Below are 24,322 nucleotides of genomic sequence, written 5' to 3'. Positions count from 1 at the left end.
AGCACATTGGCAGATTGAGAGTAAAGCTGTGACACAAGAATAGATACGTGAATGATTCCAAAGCAGCAGACGTTAAGGAGTAACCCTTGCTTTAATAGTTTTTTCATAAATTTAGTACACATGAAAATAATAAACTTTGTAATATATCTTATCAGAGAAATCCGCTTCTTTCTCCTCCTGGATTGACTATTCATTTTCAAAATTCTCAATTTACTGGTAAAACCTGTATTCAGTGAATACAAATTTTCCCATCAGTGAGATAGGAGATGACAGTTGATGCTCATAAAGTTCTATGGAGAATTCTAAATGTCTCTCCATAGAATGTTAAAAATACCAACTGCCATCTCCTATCTCAGTAATGGGAAAGTCTGTATTCACTGAAAACAGATTTTACCTGTGAATTGAGAATTTTGAAAATGAAAGATCAGTCAAGGAGGAGAAATAAACAGATTTCTCTGATAAAATATATGACAGTTTCTTATTTCCATGTGTACTATTGATTTATGAAATAGAAATTAAAACAAACACTTTACTCTTTAAAGCTTTCAGAGGGTAGAGCATAAAGATGGACAGGGCACAATAGGGGATAGATAACCTATCATCCCTCTCTTTTCAGATTTCAGTCATCAATAGTCACAAAATTTGGCACAAGGAGTATTTGGACAAAATTTGACAACTTTTTTTCCTTTTTATGCCAGCACTATCACTTATTTAAAGTGGCTGTGGTTTAGCAAATGGGGAGTGGCAAAAGAGCAACAAATTGATTACATTGGACTATATTGTACTCCAGAAAACTGGTGGAAATGGTAACTGGAATCTCGAAGCTGGCATAGACTTCATTTTCTGACGCACACACAGTCCAAAGATGATGAGGAGGGGAATTTCCAACTAGAGTGGTTCTGGCTTGATTATCTCACCTTTTCCTTGATGACCGTCACTGTGGCGTCAGCCACGTTCATAATAACGGGTGTCCAGTCCTCTTTGTCTGAAGGGGTCATTAGACTATCTATGGCGTCATTGACAACGTCCATACCTTAAGAAGACAGACAACATGTAAGAAAATAAGCCGTGTACATGAATAGATACCGTAGAAACTATGGATGAGATACTTGTCGCATACCTATGGGTTTAGTGACTGATTGCATCCCTAAATACAGCACATGAAACTTCTGCACAAGTTCTGTCTTTGGTGTTGGGAATTCTACTGTATATGAGGAAAGACAAGACAGTAATAAATAAATCATTAATAACGAACGTCAATAAGTAGAAAATCGCCTGGAAACTAAGTCTGCCAATAATCAACTATACACAGGTAATATCTGAGAAAAGTAAAGTGTCCGCACCCCGCTGGAAGGTTCAGGACACAATACACACACCGAAGTCCCCAAGGATTACTCTTAAATTAGCAGTTACAGATGCATGGTCTATTCACAAACTGAGTAATGAAAGTTCTGCTCTTACCACTTCATCTATGATATCAGTGCACAATAACATTATCAGAATGAATCACTTTATGGGAAAAGAGCAATTCTGATAATACAAGAAAATCCTGACAATGGCTCCAATGGTGCTGCCATGTCTAAGATCACATGATATGTTATGTATGTCAGCATTGCTGCTCCACTCCAAAGCCATCGGCCAGATTTAGTTAGATCCCTACATTTTTCAGACTTCAGTTTATCTTACACACTGTACATCTTTAGGACACAGGAAAGAAGAAAATATATGTACAGAATACGATGCACCATAGCAATTTTTCATATGTCTGTGTGCTACATGCCATGTGTCACTTGCATTATTACCACTAGATACTGAATTAGCAGAGAATTCAGGATTATGTTGGAAGAAAGTATGTCCCAGGACACTTCCATGTAAGGCTGGGGCTTCACAACGTCATGTGTCAGAATAGCTACATGGCCCTATCAGACCCAGATCAGCTCAGCCAGGGACTTATATCACTGTTGTTGGCTGTTTTCCCCTGTAACTGGGGCTTCTATGGATGCCCTAATTGCAGTGGAAAAAAATGATCGATAAAGAAAAAAATGGTCACAAGAGATCTTTGATGATCTCTTAGTGAACAGATTATGTAAAAAAACCCTGATATATACAGTACAGACCAAAAGTTTGGACACACCTACTCATTTAAAGATTTTTCTGTATTTTCATGACTATGAAAATTGTACATTCACACTGAAGGCATCAAAACTATGAATTAACACATGTGGAATTATATACTTAACAAAAAAGTGTGAAACAACTGAAAATATGTCTTATATTCTAGGTTCTCCAAAGTAGCCACCTTTTGCTTTGATGACTGCTTTGCACACTCTTGGCATTCTCTTGATGAACTTCAAGAGGTAGTCACTGGAAATGGCTTTCACTTCACAGGTGTGCTCTGTCAGGTTTAATAAGTGGGATTTCTTGCATTATAAATGGGGTTTGGACCATCAGTTGTGTTGTGCCGAAGTCTGGTGGATACACAGCTGATAGTCCTACTGAATAGACTGTTAAAAAAGAAGCAAGACAAAAATATATCTCATACCCTACCATAATTATATATAAATGTAAAGCAAAATTGCATAATAAATATAGGGTACTTAGTGAACTATTTTTGATCAAAAAAAGTATACAAGCCGTCCCACCAGCGGCAAGGTGACCCTAAATTGGGACGGTACCTATACTGCCTATATTAAAAACCTTACTGTATATCAAAGTTGAAGTAATGCACATAAAAGGGTAGACAAATAGGACCGGGTCCCAACTCCAGACCACCTAGGCCCGTGGTAAGCTACATATATACCAATCAGCTCAACAAAGGGCATGCCACACCCTTAAATTGCACAGAATGCAAACAAGTCAAAAAACCAGACAATGTGAACTGAGGTCTAAGATGGCAGACATACAAGAAACAGAGGCATGTTCACACTAGCAAAAAAGAAGCAAGACAAAAATATAGGTACCGTCCCAATTTAGGGTCACCTTGCCGCTGGTGGGACGGCTTGTATACTTTTTTTGATCAAAAATAGTTCACTAAGTACCCTATATTTATTATGCAATTTTGCTTTACATTTATATATAATTATGGTAGGGTATGAGATATATTTTTGTCTTGCTTCTTTTTTGCTAGTGTGAACATGCCTCTGTTTCTTGTATGTCTGCCATCTTAGACCTCAGTTCACATTGTCTGGTTTTTTGACTTGTTTGCATTCTGTGCAATTTAAGGGTGTGGCATGCCCTTTGTTGAGCTGATTGGTATATATGTAGCTTACCACGGGCCTAGGTGGTCTGGAGTTGGGACCCGGTCCTATTTGTCTACCCTTTTATGTGCATTACTTCAACTTTGATATACAGTAAGGTTTTTAATATAGGCAGTATAGGTACCGTCCCAATTTAGGGTCACCTTGCCGCGGGTGGGACGGCTTGTATACTTTTTTTTATCAAAAAAAGTTCACTAAGTACCCTATATTTATTATGCAATTTTGCTTTACATTTATATATAATTATGGTAGGGTATGAGATATATTTTTGTCTTGCTTCTTTTTTGCTAGTGTGAACATGCCTCTGTTTCTTGTATGTCTGCCATCTTAGACCTCAGTTCACATTGTCTGGTTTTTTGACTTGTTTGCATTCTGTGCAATTTAAGGGTGTGGCATGCCCTTTGTTGAGCTGATTGGTATATATGTAGCTTACCACGGGCCTAGGTGGTCTGGAGTTGGGACCCGGTCCTATTTGTCTACCCTTTTATGTGCATTACTTCAACTTTGATATACAGTAAGGTTTTTAATATAGGCAGTATAGGTACCGTCCCAATTTAGGGTCACCTTGCCGCTGGTGGGACGGCTTGTATACTTTTTTTGATCAAAAATAGTTCACTAAGTACCCTATATTTATTATGCAATTTTGCTTTACATTTATATATAATTATGGTAGGGTATGAGATATATTTTTGTCTTGCTTCTTTTTTGCTAGTGTGAACATGCCTCTGTTTCTTGTATGTCTGCCATCTTAGACCTCAGTTCACATTGTCTGGTTTTTTGACTTGTTTGCATTCTGTGCAATTTAAGGGTGTGGCATGCCCTTTGTTGAGCTGATTGGTATATATGTAGCTTACCACGGGCCTAGGTGGTCTGGAGTTGGGACCCGGTCCTATTTGTCTACCCTTTTATGTGCATTACTTCAACTTTGATATACAGTAAGGTTTTTAATATAGGCAGTATAGGTACCGTCCCAATTTAGGGTCACCTTGCCGCTGGTGGGACGGCTTGTATACTTTTTTTGATCAAAAATAGTTCACTAAGTACCCTATATTTATTATGCAATTTTGCTTTACATTTATATATAATTATGGTAGGGTATGAGATATATTTTTGTCTTGCTTCTTTTTTGCTAGTGTGAACATGCCTCTGTTTCTTGTACGTCTGCCATCTTAGACCTCAGTTCACATTGTCTGGTTTTTTGACTTGTTTGCATTCTGTGCAATTTAAGGGTGTGGCATGCCCTTTGTTGAGCTGATTGGTATATATGTAGCTTACCACGGGCCTAGGTGGTCTGGAGTTGGGACCCGGTCCTATTTGTCTACCCTTTTATGTGCATTACTTCAACTTTGATATACAGTAAGGTTTTTAATATAGGCAGTATAGGTACCGTCCCAATTTAGGGTCACCTTGCCGCTGGTGGGACTGCTTGTATACTTTTTTTGATCAAAAATAGTTCACTAAGTACCCTATATTTATTATGCAATTTTGCTTTACATTTATATATAATTATGGTAGGGTATGAGATATATTTTTGTCTTGCTTCTTTTTTGCTAGTGTGAACATGCCTCTGTTTCTTGTATGTCTGCCATCTTAGACCTCAGTTCACATTGTCTGGTTTTTTGAATAGACTGTTAGAATTTGTATTATGGCAAGAAAAAAGCAGCTAAGTAAAGAAAAACGAGTGGCCATCATTACTTTAAGAAATGAAGGTCAGCCCGAAAAATTGGGCAAACGTTGAAAGTGTCCCCAAGTGCAGTTGCAAAAACCATCAAGCGCTACAAAGAAACTGGCTCACATGAGGACCGCCCCAGGAAAGGAAGACCAAGAGTCACCTCTGCTTCTGAGGATAAGTTTATCAGAGTCACCAGCCTCAGAAATCGCAGGTTAACAGCAGCTCACATTAGAGACCAGGTCAATGCCACACAGAGTTCTAGCAGCAGACACATCTCTACAACAACTGTTAAGAGGAGACTTTGTGCAGCAGGCCTTCATGGTAAAATAGCTGCTAGGAAACCACTGCTAAGGACAGGCAACAAGCAGAAGAGACTTGTTTGGGCTAAAGAACACAAGGAATGGACATTAGACCAGTGGAAATCTGTGCTTTGGTCTGATGAGTCCAAATTTGAGATCTTTGGTTCCAACCACCGTGTCTTTGTGCGACGCAGAAAAGGTGAACGGATGGACTCTACATGCCTGGTTCCCACCGTGAAGCATGGAGGAGGAGGTGTGATGGTGTGGGGGTGCTTTGCTGGTGACACTGTTGAGGTGCTACGCCAGATGACCTGGCCTCCACAGTCACCAGACCTGAACCCAATCGAGATGGTTTGGGGTGAGCTGGACCGCAGAGTGAAGGCAAAAGGGTCAACAAGTGCTAAGCATCTCTGGGAACTCCTTCAAGATTGTTGGAAGACCATTTCCGGTGACTACCTCTTGAAGCTCATCAAGAGAATGGCAAGAGTGTGCAAAGCAGTCATTAAAGCAAAAGGTGGCTACTTTAAAGAACCTAGAATATAAGACATATTTTCAGTTGTTTCACACTTTTTTGTCAAGTATATAATTCCACATGTGTTAATTCATAGTTTTGATGCCTTCAGTGTGAATGTACAATTTTCATAGTCATAAAGATACAGAAAAATCTTTAAATGAGAAGGTATGTCCAAACTTTTGGTCTGTACTGTATGTATGTATATATATATATAACATCTGCAAATAAAGTAATAAAAACTAAAAAGCCCTTATAGCAGAATAAATTTTAAAAATTCGCTTTTTTTTACTATAAAATACATTTTACTACATACATCTAAGATAAAAAAAAAAAAAAAATATCTACACATATTAGGTATCCACACAACCATAATAACCTGTATAATTCACTCAACAGGTTATTTGGTGGAAAATATGAACAGTAAAAAATAATGTAAAAAAAATAGCATTTTTTATATTTGCCCCAAAACTGTGCTAAAATGTAATAGAATTTGTACCACAAAAAAAAAAAAAGCTTTATGCAGCTACAACAATGAAAAAAAGTTATGTCTGCTGAAAAGCAATGAGGCCCTATTAGGCCTGGCAGTTAAGTGGTTAAATATCAACCTGAATAACTGCATTTTACATTTAGCAGGGCTACGAGGGCCCATCATGAGTCTTACTAGGGGATATCTGTGTATGCCGCTGATCTGAGCGCTACAGTACATCTACATAAAGAGGTAATTTTGCTAGTTAAAACATTTCCCGAAAAGTATTTCACATCACATCTATCATAGTGTTCACAGTGGGGCCAATTATATTGAAAAGCAGATATAATCAGATCCGAATATCCAGCCATTATGAACACGAGCCCCCAGTAATTATCACTATTATTGGACTTTCTCAATCGTAACATCTCAGAGTGAAGATTACGGCTTTGAACTGTTGTGGGTATTGCAGCCTTGCTCTATTATCAGGCTCAGATATACATTAGCCCCAGGCTAAAGCCAAATGTCGGAGCATTAGGAACCAGAAATTAGATGGGAAGTTGTATCGTACGGCATTGCATACCTTGCAGTGGGACATCAAGGCTGGCATGTGGTCTTTCCTGTGACGAGCTGCAAGCCGTAGCTTTGGCATTTTTCCTTTCTGCCATAATCTATAACAAAGAAATCATCACTTTTAATAATCTGACCAATCTGTGTTGCCTAATAACCATCCTGACAATGGAAAGAAATCTGAATAAAGTGAAAACTTTTAAAGGGAATCTGTCACCAGATTTTTGCAACTTCATCTGAGAGCAGCATAATGTAGGAAAAGAGACCCTGATTCCAGCGATGTATCACTTAGTTTACTGGGTGTAGCAGTTGTGACACAATCGGAGTTTTCAGATGTAGCTTCTAGCAGAGCTGAGGGAAGGTAACCCCGCCCACACCACAGCTTTCTGTATACATTGTCTAATCAGTGCTGGGGGCGGGGTTAAACCAGGGCTCACATAGGCACCAGTCCTGGCAGAGATAATCTCCTGCTGATAAAACACTCATTGTATTGAAACAACAACACACAGCCTAATAAGTTACACATCGCCAAAATCAGTATCTCAGCCCCTACATCATTCTGCCCTCAGATTACATAGCAAAAATCTGCTGATGGATTCCCTCTAAATCAATGCAGCACTACTGATATAACGATATAACACATGTACAATGTATGGCTAAACATTTACATAAAATACGATTATTTAGCGTATAGACCTTAGAACAGATTTCGTGAAGGCTTGTTGCGATGGCTTTTGCTGGTGTGTCACATCGAAACACGTGGCATTTTAAGATTCTTGTATCTTTATCTCTGGCAACATATGCAAAATCCCTAAAAAAATAAAATGCAAAATAATATGTATTATAATACATACAGTTCATGGACGTAGCAGTAGTTTATGTCCCATATGGGAGTCATCAATATTATGCTCAATAAGTATTTTCATATCCAGGACTACTAGGATGTGGACATATAATAGGCTAAATCGTAAGCAAAACATATGTTAGAAACAAGGAGAAAAATAAACGATCAAAAAGCCATAGATATATAAATGTATCAAAAATTTATTAAACACATAGTAGCAAAAAGGGGTAAAATACAAATACCATGGACAAAAACCACAATCCACGTGTTAAATATATCATTGTATAGTTACAAAATTGCAAAATAGATAGTCACTATCACAGCCCCATATTCAAAAGTACAATCAGTAGGTGTCTATTAGAAAGTAATCATGTGCCCTTAGACATAACAATAGTATTATTCATGTAGTAATCTCATATACAGCCATAGAAGCCCCACTATACATACCAATGGAAAGCAAGGGGAGATCTGTGAGCAGACAGTCAGGGCACAGGGGCAGAGGACAGGCTACACACGTGGAGCAGGAGCCCCGACGCGCGTTTCGGATGTCCCTTCGTCAGGGGGCTTGAAGACATGTGTGGAGGATCCACTTTATATCGGCATACCGCAGTGCCGAAAACCGGAAGTGACCGGAAGTGACGCATGCGTCACCATGGAGATCGCGACGCCAAACGGCGTCCGCGTCACATGACAAACGGCGGCAGGCCACACGTGACCCGACGCCGGAAGGCACCAGAGACGCGGAGAGCCGGTCAGCGTCTAGAGTCCATAGTGCGCATGCGTGCAAGGTCAGTTCACAGAATATATACAGGAATAAAACAACACATATATATGCTATGATTTGGGACAATATGAAAACAAGTATCTATCAGAACATATAAATTACATTAGACCGCACATCCACAGCATGACCATAAAAGGATATACATGGTATGGTATGGTAGCATAAAGTCACTGTAGTGGCCCCAAGGAGTTGGAACACAAAATAGTATTACCAATTATAGCATAGAGGGAGAACATCAACCTAATAGATCTACATCAATTTATATATATATTTTCCTTAGTGATGGCCATATATCATCCACAGATTACAAAGTATCACATACCACAGATATACATCTATATAAAGATCATGCAGGATCCATATTTTATGTCATAAAATAAAATACATGACTAATTGATATATTAAGACAACAAAATAGACGGCATTATCCCAAGTGAGCGGTTAGCATCTCATAGCCGTAGGTTTTCACGCTCTGTATTGTGTAGTTAATTCGATCCACTGAGACTGTCCCAATTCATAGTGTGAAAAAGCATACAAAAACAAAGCAAGATCCTAGACAACACAAAAAACATAGATTAAAACCATATAAAAGAATAATAATAAACAAAGAATATCCATAGAACCTGTTAGGACGGTATAATCATGGTCACATATAACAAAGTAATGTGATAAGCAGGTGCAGAAGGCAGATGATCAGAGAAAAGGTGCATAGCTAATATTTTCATTCAGTCCTACTGGGTGGAGGGTATTCAAGGTCCAGATCCAACGGGACTCAAGTTGGGCCAACTTCTGTCCGATTTTTCCCCCTCGTATATTGGGTATAATTGAATCAATCCCCCTAATCCTAAAAACCGAGGCATCACAATTGTGGTAGATTTTGAAATGGCGCGGTATAGTCTTAAGGGTGGATACATCCGTGTGGTCGGCAGCAGCAATAATCCCCAACACATGTTCGCGAACCCGAATCTTGAATTGCCGGGTAGTCATCCCTACATATAGTAATCCACATGGGCATGTAGCCGAATATATCACATATTTGGTGGTACATGTGATAAATTTTTTGATCTTGTAGATTTTGGACCCATCTGATCCCAAGAACGTATCGCAACGTTCAACATTTGGGCATGCCACACACCGACCACACGGAGCACACCCAGATCTCCCGGGCTGTCCGTCCAAAAATGTGCCACCCCCAGAGCCCTCATAATGTGACCGTACTAGATAATCACGAAGATTCCTAGACCGTCTAGTGGTGATTGATGGTTTGTCCGAGATAAACCTCGAGATAATCGGATCAGCCGAAATAGTTTACTATATGACAACAAAAATAGGAGATGCAACTCCGGGCAAGTTAGATTTGTCACGAGTTTTAACTCCCAATTCCCTTGTCTTAGAGGAATACTATCTAAATCATGGCATATCTTGAAGGCTGATCCGATTATCTCGAGGTTTATCTCGGACAAACCATCAATCACCACTAGACGGTCTAGGAATCTTCGTGATTTTTGGACGGACAGCCCGGGAGATCTGGGTGTGCTCCGTGTGGTCGGTGTGTGGCATGCCCAAATGTTGAACGTTGCGATACGTTCTTGGGATCAGATGGGTCCAAAATCTACAAGATCAAAAAATTTATCACATGTACCACCAAATATGTGATATATTCGGCTACATGCCCATGTGGATTACTATATGTAGGGATGACTACCCGGCAATTCAAGATTCGGGTTCGCGAACATGTGTTGGGGATTATTGCTGCTGCCGACCACACGGATGTATCCACCCTTAAGACTATACCGCGCCATTTCAAAATCTACCACAATTGTGATGCCTCGGTTTTTAGGATTAGGGGGATTGATTCAATTATACCCAATATACGAGGGGGAAAAATCGGACAGAAGTTGGCCCAACTTGAGTCCCGTTGGATCTGGACCTTGAATACCCTCCACCCAGTAGGACTGAATGAAAATATTAGCTATGCACCTTTTCTCTGATCATCTGCCTTCTGCACCTGCTTATCACATTACTTTGTTATATGTGACCATGATTATACCGTCCTAACAGGTTCTATGGATATTCTTTGTTTATTATTATTCTTTTATATGGTTTTAATCTATGTTTTTTGTGTTGTCTAGGATCTTGCTTTGTTTTTGTATGCTTTTTCACACTATGAATTGGGACAGTCTCAGTGGATCGAATTAACTACACAATACAGAGCGTGAAAACCTACGGCTATGAGATGCTAACCGCTCACTTGGGATAATGCCGTCTATTTTGTTGTCTTAATATATCAATTAGTCATGTATTTTATTTTATGACATAAAATATGGATCCTGCATGATCTTTATATAGATGTATATCTGTGGTATGTGATACTTTGTAATCTGTGGATGATATATGGCCATCACTAAGGAAAATATATATATAAATTGATGTAGATCTATTAGGTTGATGTTCTCCCTCTATGCTATAATTGGTAATACTATTTTGTGTTCCAACTCCTTGGGGCCACTACAGTGACTTTATGCTACCATACCATACCATGTATATCCTTTTATGGTCATGCTGTGGATGTGCGGTCTAATGTAATTTATATGTTCTGATAGATACTTGTTTTCATATTGTCCCAAATCATAGCATATATATGTGTTGTTTTATTCCTGTATATATTCTGTGAACTGACCTTGCACGCATGCGCACTATGGACTCTAGACGCTGACCGGCTCTCCGCGTCTCTGGTGCCTTCCGGCGTCGGGTCACGTGTGGCCTGCCGCCGTTTGTCATGTGACGCGGACGCCGTTTGGCGTCGCGATCTCCATGGTGACGCATGCGTCACTTCCGGTCACTTCCGGTTTTCGGCACTGCGGTATGCCGATATAAAGTGGATCCTCCACACATGTCTTCAAGCCCCCTGACGAAGGGACATCCGAAACGCGCGTCGGGGCTCCTGCTCCACGTGTGTAGCCTGTCCTCTGCCCCTGTGCCCTGACTGTCTGCTCACAGATCTCCCCTTGCTTTCCATTGGTATGTATAGTGGGGCTTCTATGGCTGTATATGAGATTACTACATGAATAATACTATTGTTATGTCTAAGGGCACATGATTACTTTCTAATAGACACCTACTGATTGTACTTTTGAATATGGGGCTGTGATAGTGACTATCTATTTTGCAATTTTGTAACTATACAATGATATATTTAACACGTGGATTGTGGTTTTTGTCCATGGTATTTGTATTTTACCCCTTTTTGCTACTATGTGTTTAATAAATTTTTGATACATTTATATATCTATGGCTTTTTGATCGTTTATTTTTCTCCTTGTTTCTAAAATAATATGTATCAATATAAACATGTCATTCCTACACGGACAAGTATAAGAGAAACCACAAAACTTTACCGGAATCAGAGCAAGGTAATAAAACGCATATGTTGACAGCTGGAAGAAGAGAGCCATATACTAAACATCCCCCTGAAGACTCGCACAGACTGGTAATGAAATAGCGATAGGGGCCGGAGAGACCTTCTGCACTTCTGGAGATGCAAGTAGTTGGTATTATGCACATATAAAGGGAATAAGTCATTCCAAAATGTAATTGTATATTTTCCACCAAGGAGACAAATAAAATATGCAGCAATGCATTGTAAATGGGGAAAACCAAGGTGTAATAAATCTCCACATGCCGCTTAATTGGAAATCTGGTTTTCTCATTGAAATTCAGGGGACGCATCACTGTGCTCATAAACAGTGTACACTCCAAGAACAGCACTACGAGGAAAGCGACAAGACAAGGAGAAGTAAGGGTTAAAAACATAAGTGCTGAATGCATATTAGGGAAAGTTTTGAGCTTTCAGCGCCTATGAATATTCATCTGCCTGCCTATCAAGAAGCTCAATTAATAGATCAATGCACACATCCCCAGTAGCAACTGGTTCATTACATCAATTCTGATGGATTAGCCGGGACCAACAGCATTGCTGCTCCTATGGGACATAATGGTGTAATGATAAGAATCGGGCAACGCTGGCACAATGCCAATCTGAAAGAAAATATACCCTTCATATAGGAAAACCGGGAACTTGGGAAAACCCACCAGAATACTGAATCAGATATCGGGCAGCTGGCAGGTCATAGAACAGTTACATGTAGAAAACTGCATTGCTGTTTTTTTTTTTAATTGTAGGAACGGTCCCTAAGAGGTGCGGGAGTGATTAGATGAGTGTCATGTCTTTAGGGTAGGTTCACAAGAGGGTATTTATGATTCGAGAGTGGCATCACATGATCGCAGCTGCAAGTCCCCTAAGGGGACTAACAAGAACAGTGAAAAGTTAAAAAAAAAAAAGTTTTAAAAAATATAAAAAAAAAATAAAATAAAAGTTCAAATCACCCCCCTTTTCCTCCATTAAAAATAAAGGTATAAAAAAAATAAAAGCATATATGTGGTATCGTCGCATTCAGAAAAGTCTGATCTATCAAAATATAATAAAAATGAACCCGATCGGTTAACACCGTAAATGAAGAAAGATCAAGAGCGCCAAAATTAAGTTTTTGTTGTTAGCTACAATTCCACAAAAAATGCTGTAGCAAGCTATCAAAATGTCACATCTATCCCAAAATGGTTGTCTTGTCCCACAGAAAATAAGCCGTCACACAGCTCCATCAGCCGAAAAATATCAATGTCACGAGTCTGGGAAAATGGCCACACAACCCGAAATTTTATTTTATTTTTTTTGTGAACTGATTGTCCTGCAAAAAACAGGCCCTCATATGTCTATGTGGACAGAAAGGGGAAGAAGTGGAAGAAAAAATGAAAACACAAAAACGGAAATTGGCCATGTCGTGAAGGGGTTAACATAGGAAGCTGTAAATGTCTTTATTATTAATAACTGCTGCTGTAAAAAAAAAAAATTGATTTTCGACAGGTGACCGAAAAGTAAGAAAAAAAAATCATATGACTTTTCTGGATGAAATTATGACGCTCGTGTGAACCCGGCCTTATTGTATTTCACCCTCAATCTGGAATGTACAGCGACTGCACGGAGCCAGTACCACTGGTGTAATACTTCATTGTGTGAACTGGCATATATATAGCTTAAAAATAGGTATAATAATCTATAAATAAAAGAAAAAAACTACAATTACCAACACTGCAGATAGGATCGTTCTGCGCAGATTCTGTTGCATTACAAAATAACCTGAAGGATCTTTATACGTCAATGGAACCTATCAGGGTCTATACTGTAGTAACTGTGATGCAGAAAATCGATCACTGTTTAAGCCCCCCACAAAAAGCCCTGGTTACCACTACTATTTCAGAGAGAACTATCTCTCAGAATAGGGACTACCTAGCTAAATCTCAAAAGGTCTGGGGGTCTTTGGGTAGATAGTCCCCTAAACCCTTGACCCTCAAGTATCACAGTAGTTAAATTTCACCCTTGTTATGTTCCTTTTCTGTTATATGGTGTGTGTTCTGTTCTTTCCCTTATTTCAGGCTGAAACATTGGGAACCTGATACCTGCGCTCCTCTAGCGTTTTGCTCATGGCTTGGTTCTCTGATAATCAGTCCTGATGTCTTATCTAGCCGGAGAGTCCTTTATGTTTCTCTTTTCCATGTATGTTCTCCCTGGCTGTAATAATATGACTTCTGATTTATATATGTAAACACTTAATTGATTGCAATATATCACACTATATATTACAACCATCCATATAAGATTGGTGGAGGTCCGACACACAACTTCCCCACCGATCTGCTGATATCTGCTACAGCAGCTTCCAGGTGTAGCCAATGTACAGACCAGAACACCGCAGCTCCGTGTAGTAGCCGCTGCTGAGTACTGCAGTGATTGGCTAACAATTGTCTGCTTCTCTTCATGAAATTTTTGTCCATGGACTATATTTGGTATTGTAACCATCCTATTTGTTTAAAAGAAATCAGAAAATGACCTATTGCTTAAATTATGTTTGTGTGATACTTGTATTTTTTTAAAAATGTTGCCATTTTTTACATCTATCAAACTTTATTACAGCACCACTCCAGTGTTTTTTTTATTTTACCGCTGGAGTGGTGCTTCAAATTTAAGTCCCTTGTCTCCAGTCTTATACTCACCTTCTGGAGTTTTCATCTGTATTGGCTGTCGCTCCCATCGGTCTCCGTCAGTTTGTGACTTGCCGGCTGCTCCAGTATTTCATGGAACGCGCCGGAGGTCACTGCCCGAGTGATGCTTTTAAAAAAACAACATTAATAATCTTGCAATTTTCACACTGTTCACAGGGGCATTTTTAAACTCATTCTTCCTGTCCTTTCAGAGAGAGTTTTCAACAGGCTCTTTACCATCACAGGCAGGATTACAATGACAGGTAACACCTCTATACACAGCCGATAATACAGGACCCACCAATCACAATAGGTGGGGGGTCACAGCTCCCATGCTCCTCCCTTCACAATGACCTTTGCACACTCTCATTAGATGCTTCAATGCAAAAGATACAATTGGTATCTATTTATTGTGCTTAATGTACACGTGATATTTCCTGAAACAACAGAAAGTTAAAGTCTAAAACAGCCCCAGTGGCCAGTGGGGAAAACTGCAGGATTTCTATTCTTAATAAAGTTCCTGATATGGAATTAAAAAAATATTGCTAATATTTAAAAAAATAAAAATAATTTCATACAAAATCCTGATTTAAACAATTGGTCATTTACTGAAGACACATTCCCTTTAAATGTGAATTAGCTGTAGTATCAGTCACGGGCCATGAACAAGAGTGGCACTGTTTCTAGACAAAGTTTTCTCTACAGCTAGACAACCACATGCTTAGCATAACTAAGCAGTCACACCAGGAACACGTCGTCCAGTGATCACGTCCAGCACGGGCTTTCATTTTAAATATCGCTTAAACCTTATTAATAAGAATGATGGAATTGAGTTATGCTCATATCTGTTCAGTGGACTTTCTTCTTGCAATTTATATCCAATTACACTATCTAGGGAGCAGAGAATAACTACAAGCAATAATCATGCTAATACTAAAGAGTTATATCAGCTTCTTGATAAAATGAAATGTGATCCAACCTCCAGGGAAACTTACTTAAAGACAAATTGGGACATGGAAAAGAAATGTATTTCTTCACACTACTGTGAGCAAACGAAAGAGGCATTAGAAGCAAAACATAAAATTAGTATTGAGATGGTTTTACAAGATTAGTACATCTGGAACAAAAACTATCTCTGTCCACATGTAGCAAAGTCAAGTCCTGCCAGACCTTTAGCTAGACAGTCCATTATTCTGTTACCGAGATATCGGTGATTGAACCAATATGCAAATGAGGCTGAAGTGCTTTGAATGCGTGAAAGCACTTCTCAAGTCTCTGTCACTCCGGATCTATTTTCTGTCAAATCACACAGCAAAGGAGCCGCCAGTCAAGCAGGAAAAGGCAGCGTTGGGTGGGGAATAGAGTTAAAGCGACAAAAATTTGAGAAGTGTTGTCATGCGTCCAAAGCCCTTCAGCCTCAGTTGTATATCGATCCAAACATCGATTTCTCAGTAACAGAGGAAAGGACTGGCCATGTGAAGGTATTGCTGGACTTGTCTTTGCAAAAGATACATGTGCATATAAATATTTGGGGGGTGTGTGGGGGGGGTGAAATCCTGGTGACAGATTCCCTTTAAATATTGTCTATTTTTAAAATATTTTATTTTTATTTTTTTCTACATCTCTATCTGAATTTAGAAAAAAAAAAGTTTTGCAGAATTAATTCTGATCACTAAGATTACAGCGTTGTTCCAATACTTTTATATTGATTTGGGTAGGTCAACAATTACTTACAAACACTTTCCCTTAGTTCTTTTGTGCATGCGACTCCTATGAAGAAAATCTCTTATCGGGTGTTTACAAACCTGAGCAATAAATGCAGAATATACCAGAAATAATTTATAAAATATGAGTGATGCATTCTTTTAAATGGCAATGTGAAGTGTTTTTTAACCTCATGGAATAATCGTTTCAGAATAACACTGGCTTATTTTGCCATTACACAATTAAATACCTCAAAATTAATCTCTTAAAAGCGACGCAGATAATTTCCTACCTTCAAGCAATTAATTGTTCGCCCATTATATTGAAAGATAGTAATTAATAGCTCACGATTCTTACCATACAAATGCTGTGGAGCCTCCTGTGATCAAAGGTCTGACTGCCCTCTCATATCTCTGGCTTACAATTATGGAGATATCATCTTCCAATACGGCATATCATTATACATATTTACAGGTGCTTCTCACAAAATTAGAATATCATCAAAAAGTTAATTTATTTCAGTTCTTCAATACAAAAAGTGAAACTCATACATTATATAGAGTCATTACAAACAGAGTGATCTATTTCAAGTGTTTATTTCTGTTAATATTGATGATTATGGCTTACAGCCAATGAAAACACAAGTCATTATCTCAGTAAATTAGAATTAACAAAAAACACCTGCAAAGGCTTCCGATGTGTTTAAAAAGGTCCCTTAGGCTGCGTGCACACGATGCGTTTTTCATGCGTTTATGCTGCGGAATTTCCGCAGCGGAAAAGCATCAAAAACGCATAGTAATCCACACCCCATGGTCCCCAATGGCATTCCGCAATGTCAATGCACATGCTGTGGATTTTTCCGCAGCGTTTCTGCAGCGCAAATAAATCCGCAGCATGTTCATTAATTTTGCGGAAGCACCGCCATTGACTTGCATTGAGACGCATATAATCCGTGTCTGTACATTTGTACAAGCGGATTTTATGCGTCTCTATGTGCGGATGGTACCCAGTTCTGGAGGAGAGAAGACTCTCATCCAGACCTGGGTACCATTGTGACACCCCAGGGGTCTGGTTGCCACAGTAATAGAGATATTATGTCTGAGAGCAAGTGGGAGGTTTCTCTGGTCAGGATCCCTAAACATGCAACACGGTCCGCCCAGACCTGGGAGGGGAGGAATCTGGCCTTATAAACTGGGTCTGGGGCGGGATTAGACAGTGAAGCTGCAGACAGAGTCAGAGTCAGAGTGAAGCTGCAGACAGTTCCAGACACAGGGAAAGCAAGAACAGGAGCTCTGTAGGAGCAGTAGCAGAAGTCCAGGGGCTGGAGCTGAGCAGAGTTCGCCCTGGACGAAGACACTAAAGCCGGACACAGGAGTCCGAGGCTGTGGGGACTGATATACACCCAGCAGCAGAAACCAGCCGGCAGGGGATTCCAGGTCCTCTGGCCATAGAAGCCCGGAGGCTCAGTCACAGAGAAGGGACCAGCGCCGCCATCCAGGAGCGGAGGCTAACAGAAGGCCCCAAGTCACCAGCCATACGGGTGAGCACCACACGGTATACTCAGGGACGTGGGCTACTTGTAACTGCTGACAGCAAGGTAGCCAGGAAGAGTGCAGATAAACGGGGAGGCCTACAACTCCACCTGGCCAGGGGAACTCCTGCTTGCTCGCAGACTGACCAGGCCCCTTATACTAGCCAGTACTCCCGGGAGGGTCTGCCTTGTACCATCAGTAAAGACCCTGAACTGCACCACACGTCTCTGTGATTCCTTGCAGCACCAGCATCATTAGTACTGGGACCCTCACACCATCACTCCCATCATCTCTCACATTAGCTGCCCTGAGGCAATACTCCTCCCGTGGGGAGTTATCCCATACTCGGCTGCGCAACCAACATCAGCCTCAGCGGTCGGCAGCGCAGCGGCGGTCCCCACTGACCGCAATCCACGGGTGGCGTAGTCGGACACTTATTACCATACAAATAGACTGCCACTGGTTTGACCACCCTGGGCACGGACCGGGTCACCGCCACACAGAGGCTACAACCCCCAGCATTCTACAACAGGCCCGGTTCCGGGTTCCCCTGCACAACACAGGCCCAGGGGGCGCGTCAATTGTACCTGTAAAAAAAAGAATAAAATAATAAATAAAGTTTATATTCACCTGTCCGGCGGCCCCTGCAGCGCTTCTCCTTCTAGGACCTGAGATGACGTCGCGGTCATGTGATCGCAGGCTGTCTCGCGAGATGCCGGCAACCCGGAAGAAGCCAGGACGAGCGCGACAGCACACGCGGCGGGGGATCGAGGGTAAGTATAGCTTTATTTTTTTATTTTTACGGTCACACTATATAAATCCATGCCTTTTGCATGGATTTATATAGTGTGACCTAGTTGTCAAGCACTTTCCAAGTGATGCTATCGCTTGGAAAGTGCTTGTCAGTCCGTATGCGGAAACACATGCGTTAACGCATGTGGATACGCATGTGAATCCGCATGTATTCTGCGGGAAAAACGCATGCACAATCTGCATGCGTTTTTTCTGCCAGGGAGATGCAGAAATGCTGCAGAAATTTTCTGCTTCATTTCTGCATCGTGGGCACATAGCCTAAGTCTGTTTCAGTTGGCTCCACTATCATGGGGAAGACAGTCATTGACACACTCCACAAGGAGGGTAAGCCACAAAAGGTCATTGCTAAAGAAGCTGGCTGTCCACAGAGTGCTGTATCCAAGCATCTTAATGGAAAGTTGAGTCAAAGGAAAAAGTGTGGTAGAAAAAGGTGCACAAGTAACCGGGATAACCGAAGCCTTGAAAGGATTGTTAAGAAAAGGCCATTCAAAAATTTGGGGGAGATTCACAAGGAGTGGACTGCCGCTGGAGTCATTGCTTCAAGGACCACCACACACAGACGTATCCAGGACATGGGCTACAAGTGTCACATTCCTTGCGTCAAGCCACTCATGACCAATAGACAACGCCAGAAGCGTCTTACCTGGGCCAAGGAGAAAAAGACCTGGACTGTTGCTCAGTGGTCCACGGTGTTGTTTTCAGATGAAAGTAAATTTTGCATTTCATTTAGAAATCAAGGTCCCAGAGTCTGGAGGAAGAGTGGAGAGGCCACAATCCAAGCTGCTTGAGGTCTAGTGTGAAGTCTCCACAATCAGTGATGGTTTGGGGAGCCATGTCATCTGCTGGTGTAGGTCCACTGTGTTTTATCAAGACCAAAGTCAGCGCAGCCGTCTACCAGGAAATTTTAGAGCACCTCATGCTTCCCTCGGCCGACAAGCTTTTTGGAGATGGAAATTTCGTTCTCCAGCAGGACTTGGCACCTGTCCACACTGCCAAAAGTACCAATACCTGGCTTACTCACAACAACTGTGCTTGATTGGCCAGCAAACTCACCTGACCTTAACCCCATAGAGAATCTATGGGGTATTGTCAAGAGGAAGATGAGAGACACCAGACCCAACAATGCAGACGAGCTGAAGGCTGCTATCAAAGCCACCTGGGCTTCCATAACACCTCAGCAGTGCCACAGGCTGATCGCCTCCATGCCACGCCGCATTGATGCAGTAACTGATGCAAAAGGAGCCTGACCAAGTATTGAGTGCATTTACTGAACATACATTTCAGTAGGCCAACATTTTGGATTTTAAAATCATTTTTCAAGCTGTTGTTATAAAGTATTCTAATTTACTGAGATAATGACTTTTGTGTTTTCATTTGCTGTAAGCCATAATCATCAACATTAACAGAAATAAACACTTGAAATAGATCACTGCTTGTAATGACTCTATATAATATAGGAGTTTCACTTTTTGTATTGAAGAAATTAAATAAATTAACTTTTTGATGATATTCTAATTTTGTGAGAAGCACCTGTATATATATATAATATATATCATTAAAGACATCTGTCACAAGAGTTTTGCTACCTAATCTGACAGCAGTATGATATAGGGGCAGAGACAATGATTCCAGCAATTTGTCATTTATTGGGCTTCTTGCTGTAGTTTGGTGAGAAGATCGCTGTTTCATTAGCAGAAGATTATCACTAGTAAACCTGCTGCCAGGGAGTCATCCATATTCATGAGCTGTGTTTAACCCCACTGATTGGCAGCTTTTCGCCTATGCACACTATACACAGAGAGCAGCCAATCAGAGGTGTGGGCGGGGTTATACAAAGCTCAACATTCAGAGAACTGGTAAATCTGCAGCAGAGAAAACTGTGATTTTATAAAAACTACAGCAAGCAGCCCAGTAAGTGACACATCGCTGGAATCAGCATCTTTGGCCCTACATTATGCTGCTCTTAGATAGGGTAGCAAAAACCTGGTAACAGATTCCCTTTAACCCCTTCGCGACCTAATGTATAGATATGTCATAGGTAGTGTATCCCCCTTTGATGCGGGCTCTGGCTCTGAACCCGCATCCTTTCTGGTACATGACAGCTGATCTGATCAGCTGTCATGTGCCCCTAATAGCTGCCGGTGGAATCACGATCCACCCAAGGCTGTTAACATGTTAAATACCGCTGTCAATCTCTGGCAGCGGCATTTATCATGATGGCGCTGGAAGCGCATCACAAACACCGCCCCTGTCACATGGTCGCAGGGCGCCAATGGGTTGGCATTGCTGGTCTGCTATGAATGTTGGCCCGTGTCTGGCGTTCACAGCAGATGATGATTTTTGCATATGTATAGCACAAGAAATCAGCTTCAAGTCTCCTAAGGAGACTATTAAAGCAAGTAAAAAGTAGAAAAAAAAAAAATTAAAAACATAAAAGTTTAAATCACCCCCTTTTGCCCCAGTCAAAATGAAACAATAATAATAATAATAATAATAAAACAAAACACATATTTGGTATCGCCGCGTTCAGAACCCAATCTATCAAAATCTAAAAATTAATCTGATAGGTAAATATAAATTATTTTTTTATTGCGGTTTTGTCTAGTTTAAAAAATGTAAAAAAAAAATAGAATTACTAAATGGAGTTCAAAATCCCCTGACTTGGTGAGAGGGGAGAACAGCTACAGACTGTCTCTTGCACCGTCCTACCCTGCATTACACACAGCCCATTGATTGGATTCTCCATTGTGTAATGCTTTTTGTGGGGGTTTTTTTCTGTGGTGGCTCTGCAAGAAATTAAACACATTGTCCCCAATTCATCAAGGCCTTTGCACTTGTTTTTTGCCTAGCATTATACTTTTCATTGTATGCAACTGCATTAACCCGGTATCTACGGGTGGCATGAGCACCCAAAAGTAATAAATATACTAATACATATTAAATATAATTCATATATTTTTTAACAGTAGAAATAGAACAGGAGTTTCACTATAATCTCATACACAAACCTATACAGAACAGGCGCACACAGGATTTATAATACTTTTATAGAGAGGACACAGACATTTACCAGGTTCAGAATAAAGTAAACTGTACGGGCTCTGATCTTTGCCCCTGCACTCGTTCTCCATGATAAATAGGTATTACAGAAAGGGATGGGTCAGAGATCTGATCACTTCTATCAACATTGAGTAAATAAGAGACAAGAAGGGTCAATTGTATTCTGGACTCATCACAGCAAGAAAAGGACAATGGCTGTCAGGTCGAGTAATGTGACAGCTGATGAGATGCCCATTCTGAACAGTGGTCTGGGTGGCAACGTGACTCATGTGTTATTTCTATATACCTCAATCTCAATCAATAATATCATGGAATATATGATGGCCAGTGGTGAAAGTCCAAAAATGCCCCATACCCTACACAGAGTATAACACGTGTGAAGAATTAACCCCTTCACCCTCGGGCCATTTTCCATTTTTCCGCTTTCGTTTTTTGCTCCCGTTCTTCCCAGAGCCATAACGTTTTTATTTTTATGCCAATATGGCCATGTGAGAACTTATTTTTTGAGGGACAAGTTGCACTTTTGAACGACACCATTGGTTTGACCATATCCTGAACTGGAAAATGGGAACAAAATTCCAAGTGTGATGAAATTGAAAAAAAAGTGCAATTCCACAGTTGTTTTTAGGTTCTTTTTTTACCATGTTCACTAAATGCTAAAACTGACCTTCCATTATTATTCTCCAGGTCATTACGAGTTCACAGATACTAAACATGTATAGGTTCTTTTTTATTTAAGTGGTGAAAAAATAATCCAAAGTTTGCTAAAAAAAAAAAATAAATTTTGTACGCCAAGCTGATGTTTTTATTGACACCATTTTAGGGTAGGTACGATGTTTTGATTGCCCGTTATTGCATTTTATTGCAATGTTGCAGAGACCAAAAAAACGTAATTCTGGCATTTTGATTTTTTTCTCTCATAACGCCGTTTACCAGATTAATTATTTTTTCATATTGACAGATTGGGCGATTCAGAAAGCGGCGATACCAAATATGTGTATATTTGATTTTTTTATTGTTTTATTTTGAATGGGGCGAAAGCGGGTTGATTTAAACTTTTATATTTTTTAAATATTTAAAAATTTTTTTTTTTTTTTTTTTTTTTACTTTTTACATGCTTTTATAGTCTCCTTGGGAGACTAGAATCTGCGATCATCAGATCGCCTGTGTGTACAGTCATGGCCAAAAGTATTGAGAATGAGACAAATAGTAATTTTTCCAAAGTTTACTGTTTCATTTTTTGTAATAGCAATTTGCATATACTCCTGAATGTCAAAGAGTGATCAGCTTAACAGCAATTACTGTACTTGCAAAGTCAATATTTGCCCAGAAAATGAACTTTAACCCCCAAAACACATTTCAACATCATTGCAGTCCTGCATTAAAAGGAGCAGCTAACATCGTTTTAGTGATTGATCCATTAACACAGGTGTGGGTGTTGATGAGGACAGGGCTGGCGATCAATCAGTCATGATTAAGTAAGAATGACATCACTGGACACTTTAAAAGGAGGCTGGTTCTTGGTATCATTGTTTCTCTTCAGTTAACCATGGTTATCTCTAAAGAAACACGTGCAGCCATCATTGCACTGCACAAAAATGGCCTAACAGGGAAGAGTATCGCAGCTACAAAGATTGCACCTCAGTCAACAATCTATCGCATCATCAAGAACTTCAAGGAGAGAGCTTCCATTGTTGTCAAAAAGGCTCCAGGGCGCCCAAGAAAGACCAGCAAGCGCCAGGACCGTATCTTAAAACTGTTTCAGCTGCGGGATCGGACTACCAGCAGTGCCGAGCTTGCTCAGGAATGGCAGCAGGCTGGTGTGAGTGCTTCTGCACGCACTGTGAGGCGGAGACTCTTTGAGCAAGGGCTGGTTTCAAGGAGGGCAGCAAAGAAGCCACTTCTCTCCAGAAAAAACATCAGGGACCGACTGATATTCTGCAAAAGGTACAGGGAGTGGACTGCTGAGGACTGGGGCAAAGTCATTTTCTCTGATGAATCCCCTTTTCGATTGTTTGGGACATCTGAAAAACAGCTTATTCGGAGAAGAAGAGGTGAGCGCTACTGTAATGCACACGCCCGGGCTGAGCGGCGTGTGCGTGTGATTCCACTGGACCGTGCCGGAGAGTGAATGCCTGGAGGGGCGTAACTAGGTATTCACCCGATCCGACCAGGGTCGCACGACGGCATACGACGCCAGTGCACCAAGGAGAAACCGAGCAGAGGGACCAGGTGCTACTCCAGGACAGACCCCGGACACGGCTGTTGACCCACACCGGGGAATATAGGAACAGACTGGTTAGGCTGGCACACAGACTGGTGGGAATAGGCAGGCACGACTGGTATGCAGGCAGGCGGGTATGCAGGCAGGCGGGTACAGGCAAGCACGGCTAGAGTGCAGACAGGGAGGCACTAGCAGGTAGGAACACAGGCGGGATAGGACCCAGTACACACTGGGACTCAGGAACAGAACCACAGATGTGGCGGACAAACACAGCAGAGTGAGGCCACCCAGAGAGGTGAGCGAGATCAGGGCAGGACGAGACCGCCTGGAGCGGTGAGCAAGAGTAGAGCAGGACGAGGCCCCCTGGAGCAGTGAGCAAGAGTAGAGCAGGACAAGGCCGCCTGGAGCGGTGAGCAAGAGTAGAGCAGGACAAGGCCGCCTGGAGAGGTGAGCAAAGGGTCAGAGCTGAGCGAGACTGCCGGAGCAG

General features: G+C 40.9%; 1 protein-coding gene across 8 annotated transcripts in view; it reads right to left on the bottom strand.

The window, feature by feature from the left end:
• The window catches only part of APBB2 (amyloid beta precursor protein binding family B member 2), a 422,077-nt gene that overhangs the window by 12,523 nt on the left and 385,232 nt on the right, over positions 1–24,322 (bottom strand). For 6 of the 8 annotated variants that reach the window (XM_073645694.1, XM_073645669.1, XM_073645700.1 and 3 more), the window contains 4 exons: positions 7,475–7,589; positions 6,792–6,879; positions 1,121–1,204; positions 918–1,033 (listed from right to left, as the gene is read on the bottom strand). In XM_073645694.1, coding sequence (XP_073501795.1) covers positions 918–1,033; positions 1,121–1,204; positions 6,792–6,879; positions 7,475–7,589 — 403 coding nt within the window. The remainder of the gene's footprint in view (positions 1–917; positions 1,034–1,120; positions 1,205–6,791; positions 6,880–7,474; positions 7,590–24,322) is intronic. The other 2 variants (XM_073645685.1, XM_073645707.1) reach the window with 1 other exon arrangement.

This window comes from Phyllobates terribilis, unplaced genomic scaffold (assembly GCF_046119375.1).
Source record: "Phyllobates terribilis strain yellow unplaced genomic scaffold, ASM4611937v1 Scaffold_1__5_contigs__length_1240528914, whole genome shotgun sequence".
In the NCBI taxonomy this organism is placed as follows: domain Eukaryota; kingdom Metazoa; phylum Chordata; class Amphibia; order Anura; family Dendrobatidae; genus Phyllobates; species Phyllobates terribilis.
The sequence above is the reverse complement of the archived record's forward strand: the minus strand, read 5'-3'. Positions and strand labels throughout refer to the sequence as shown.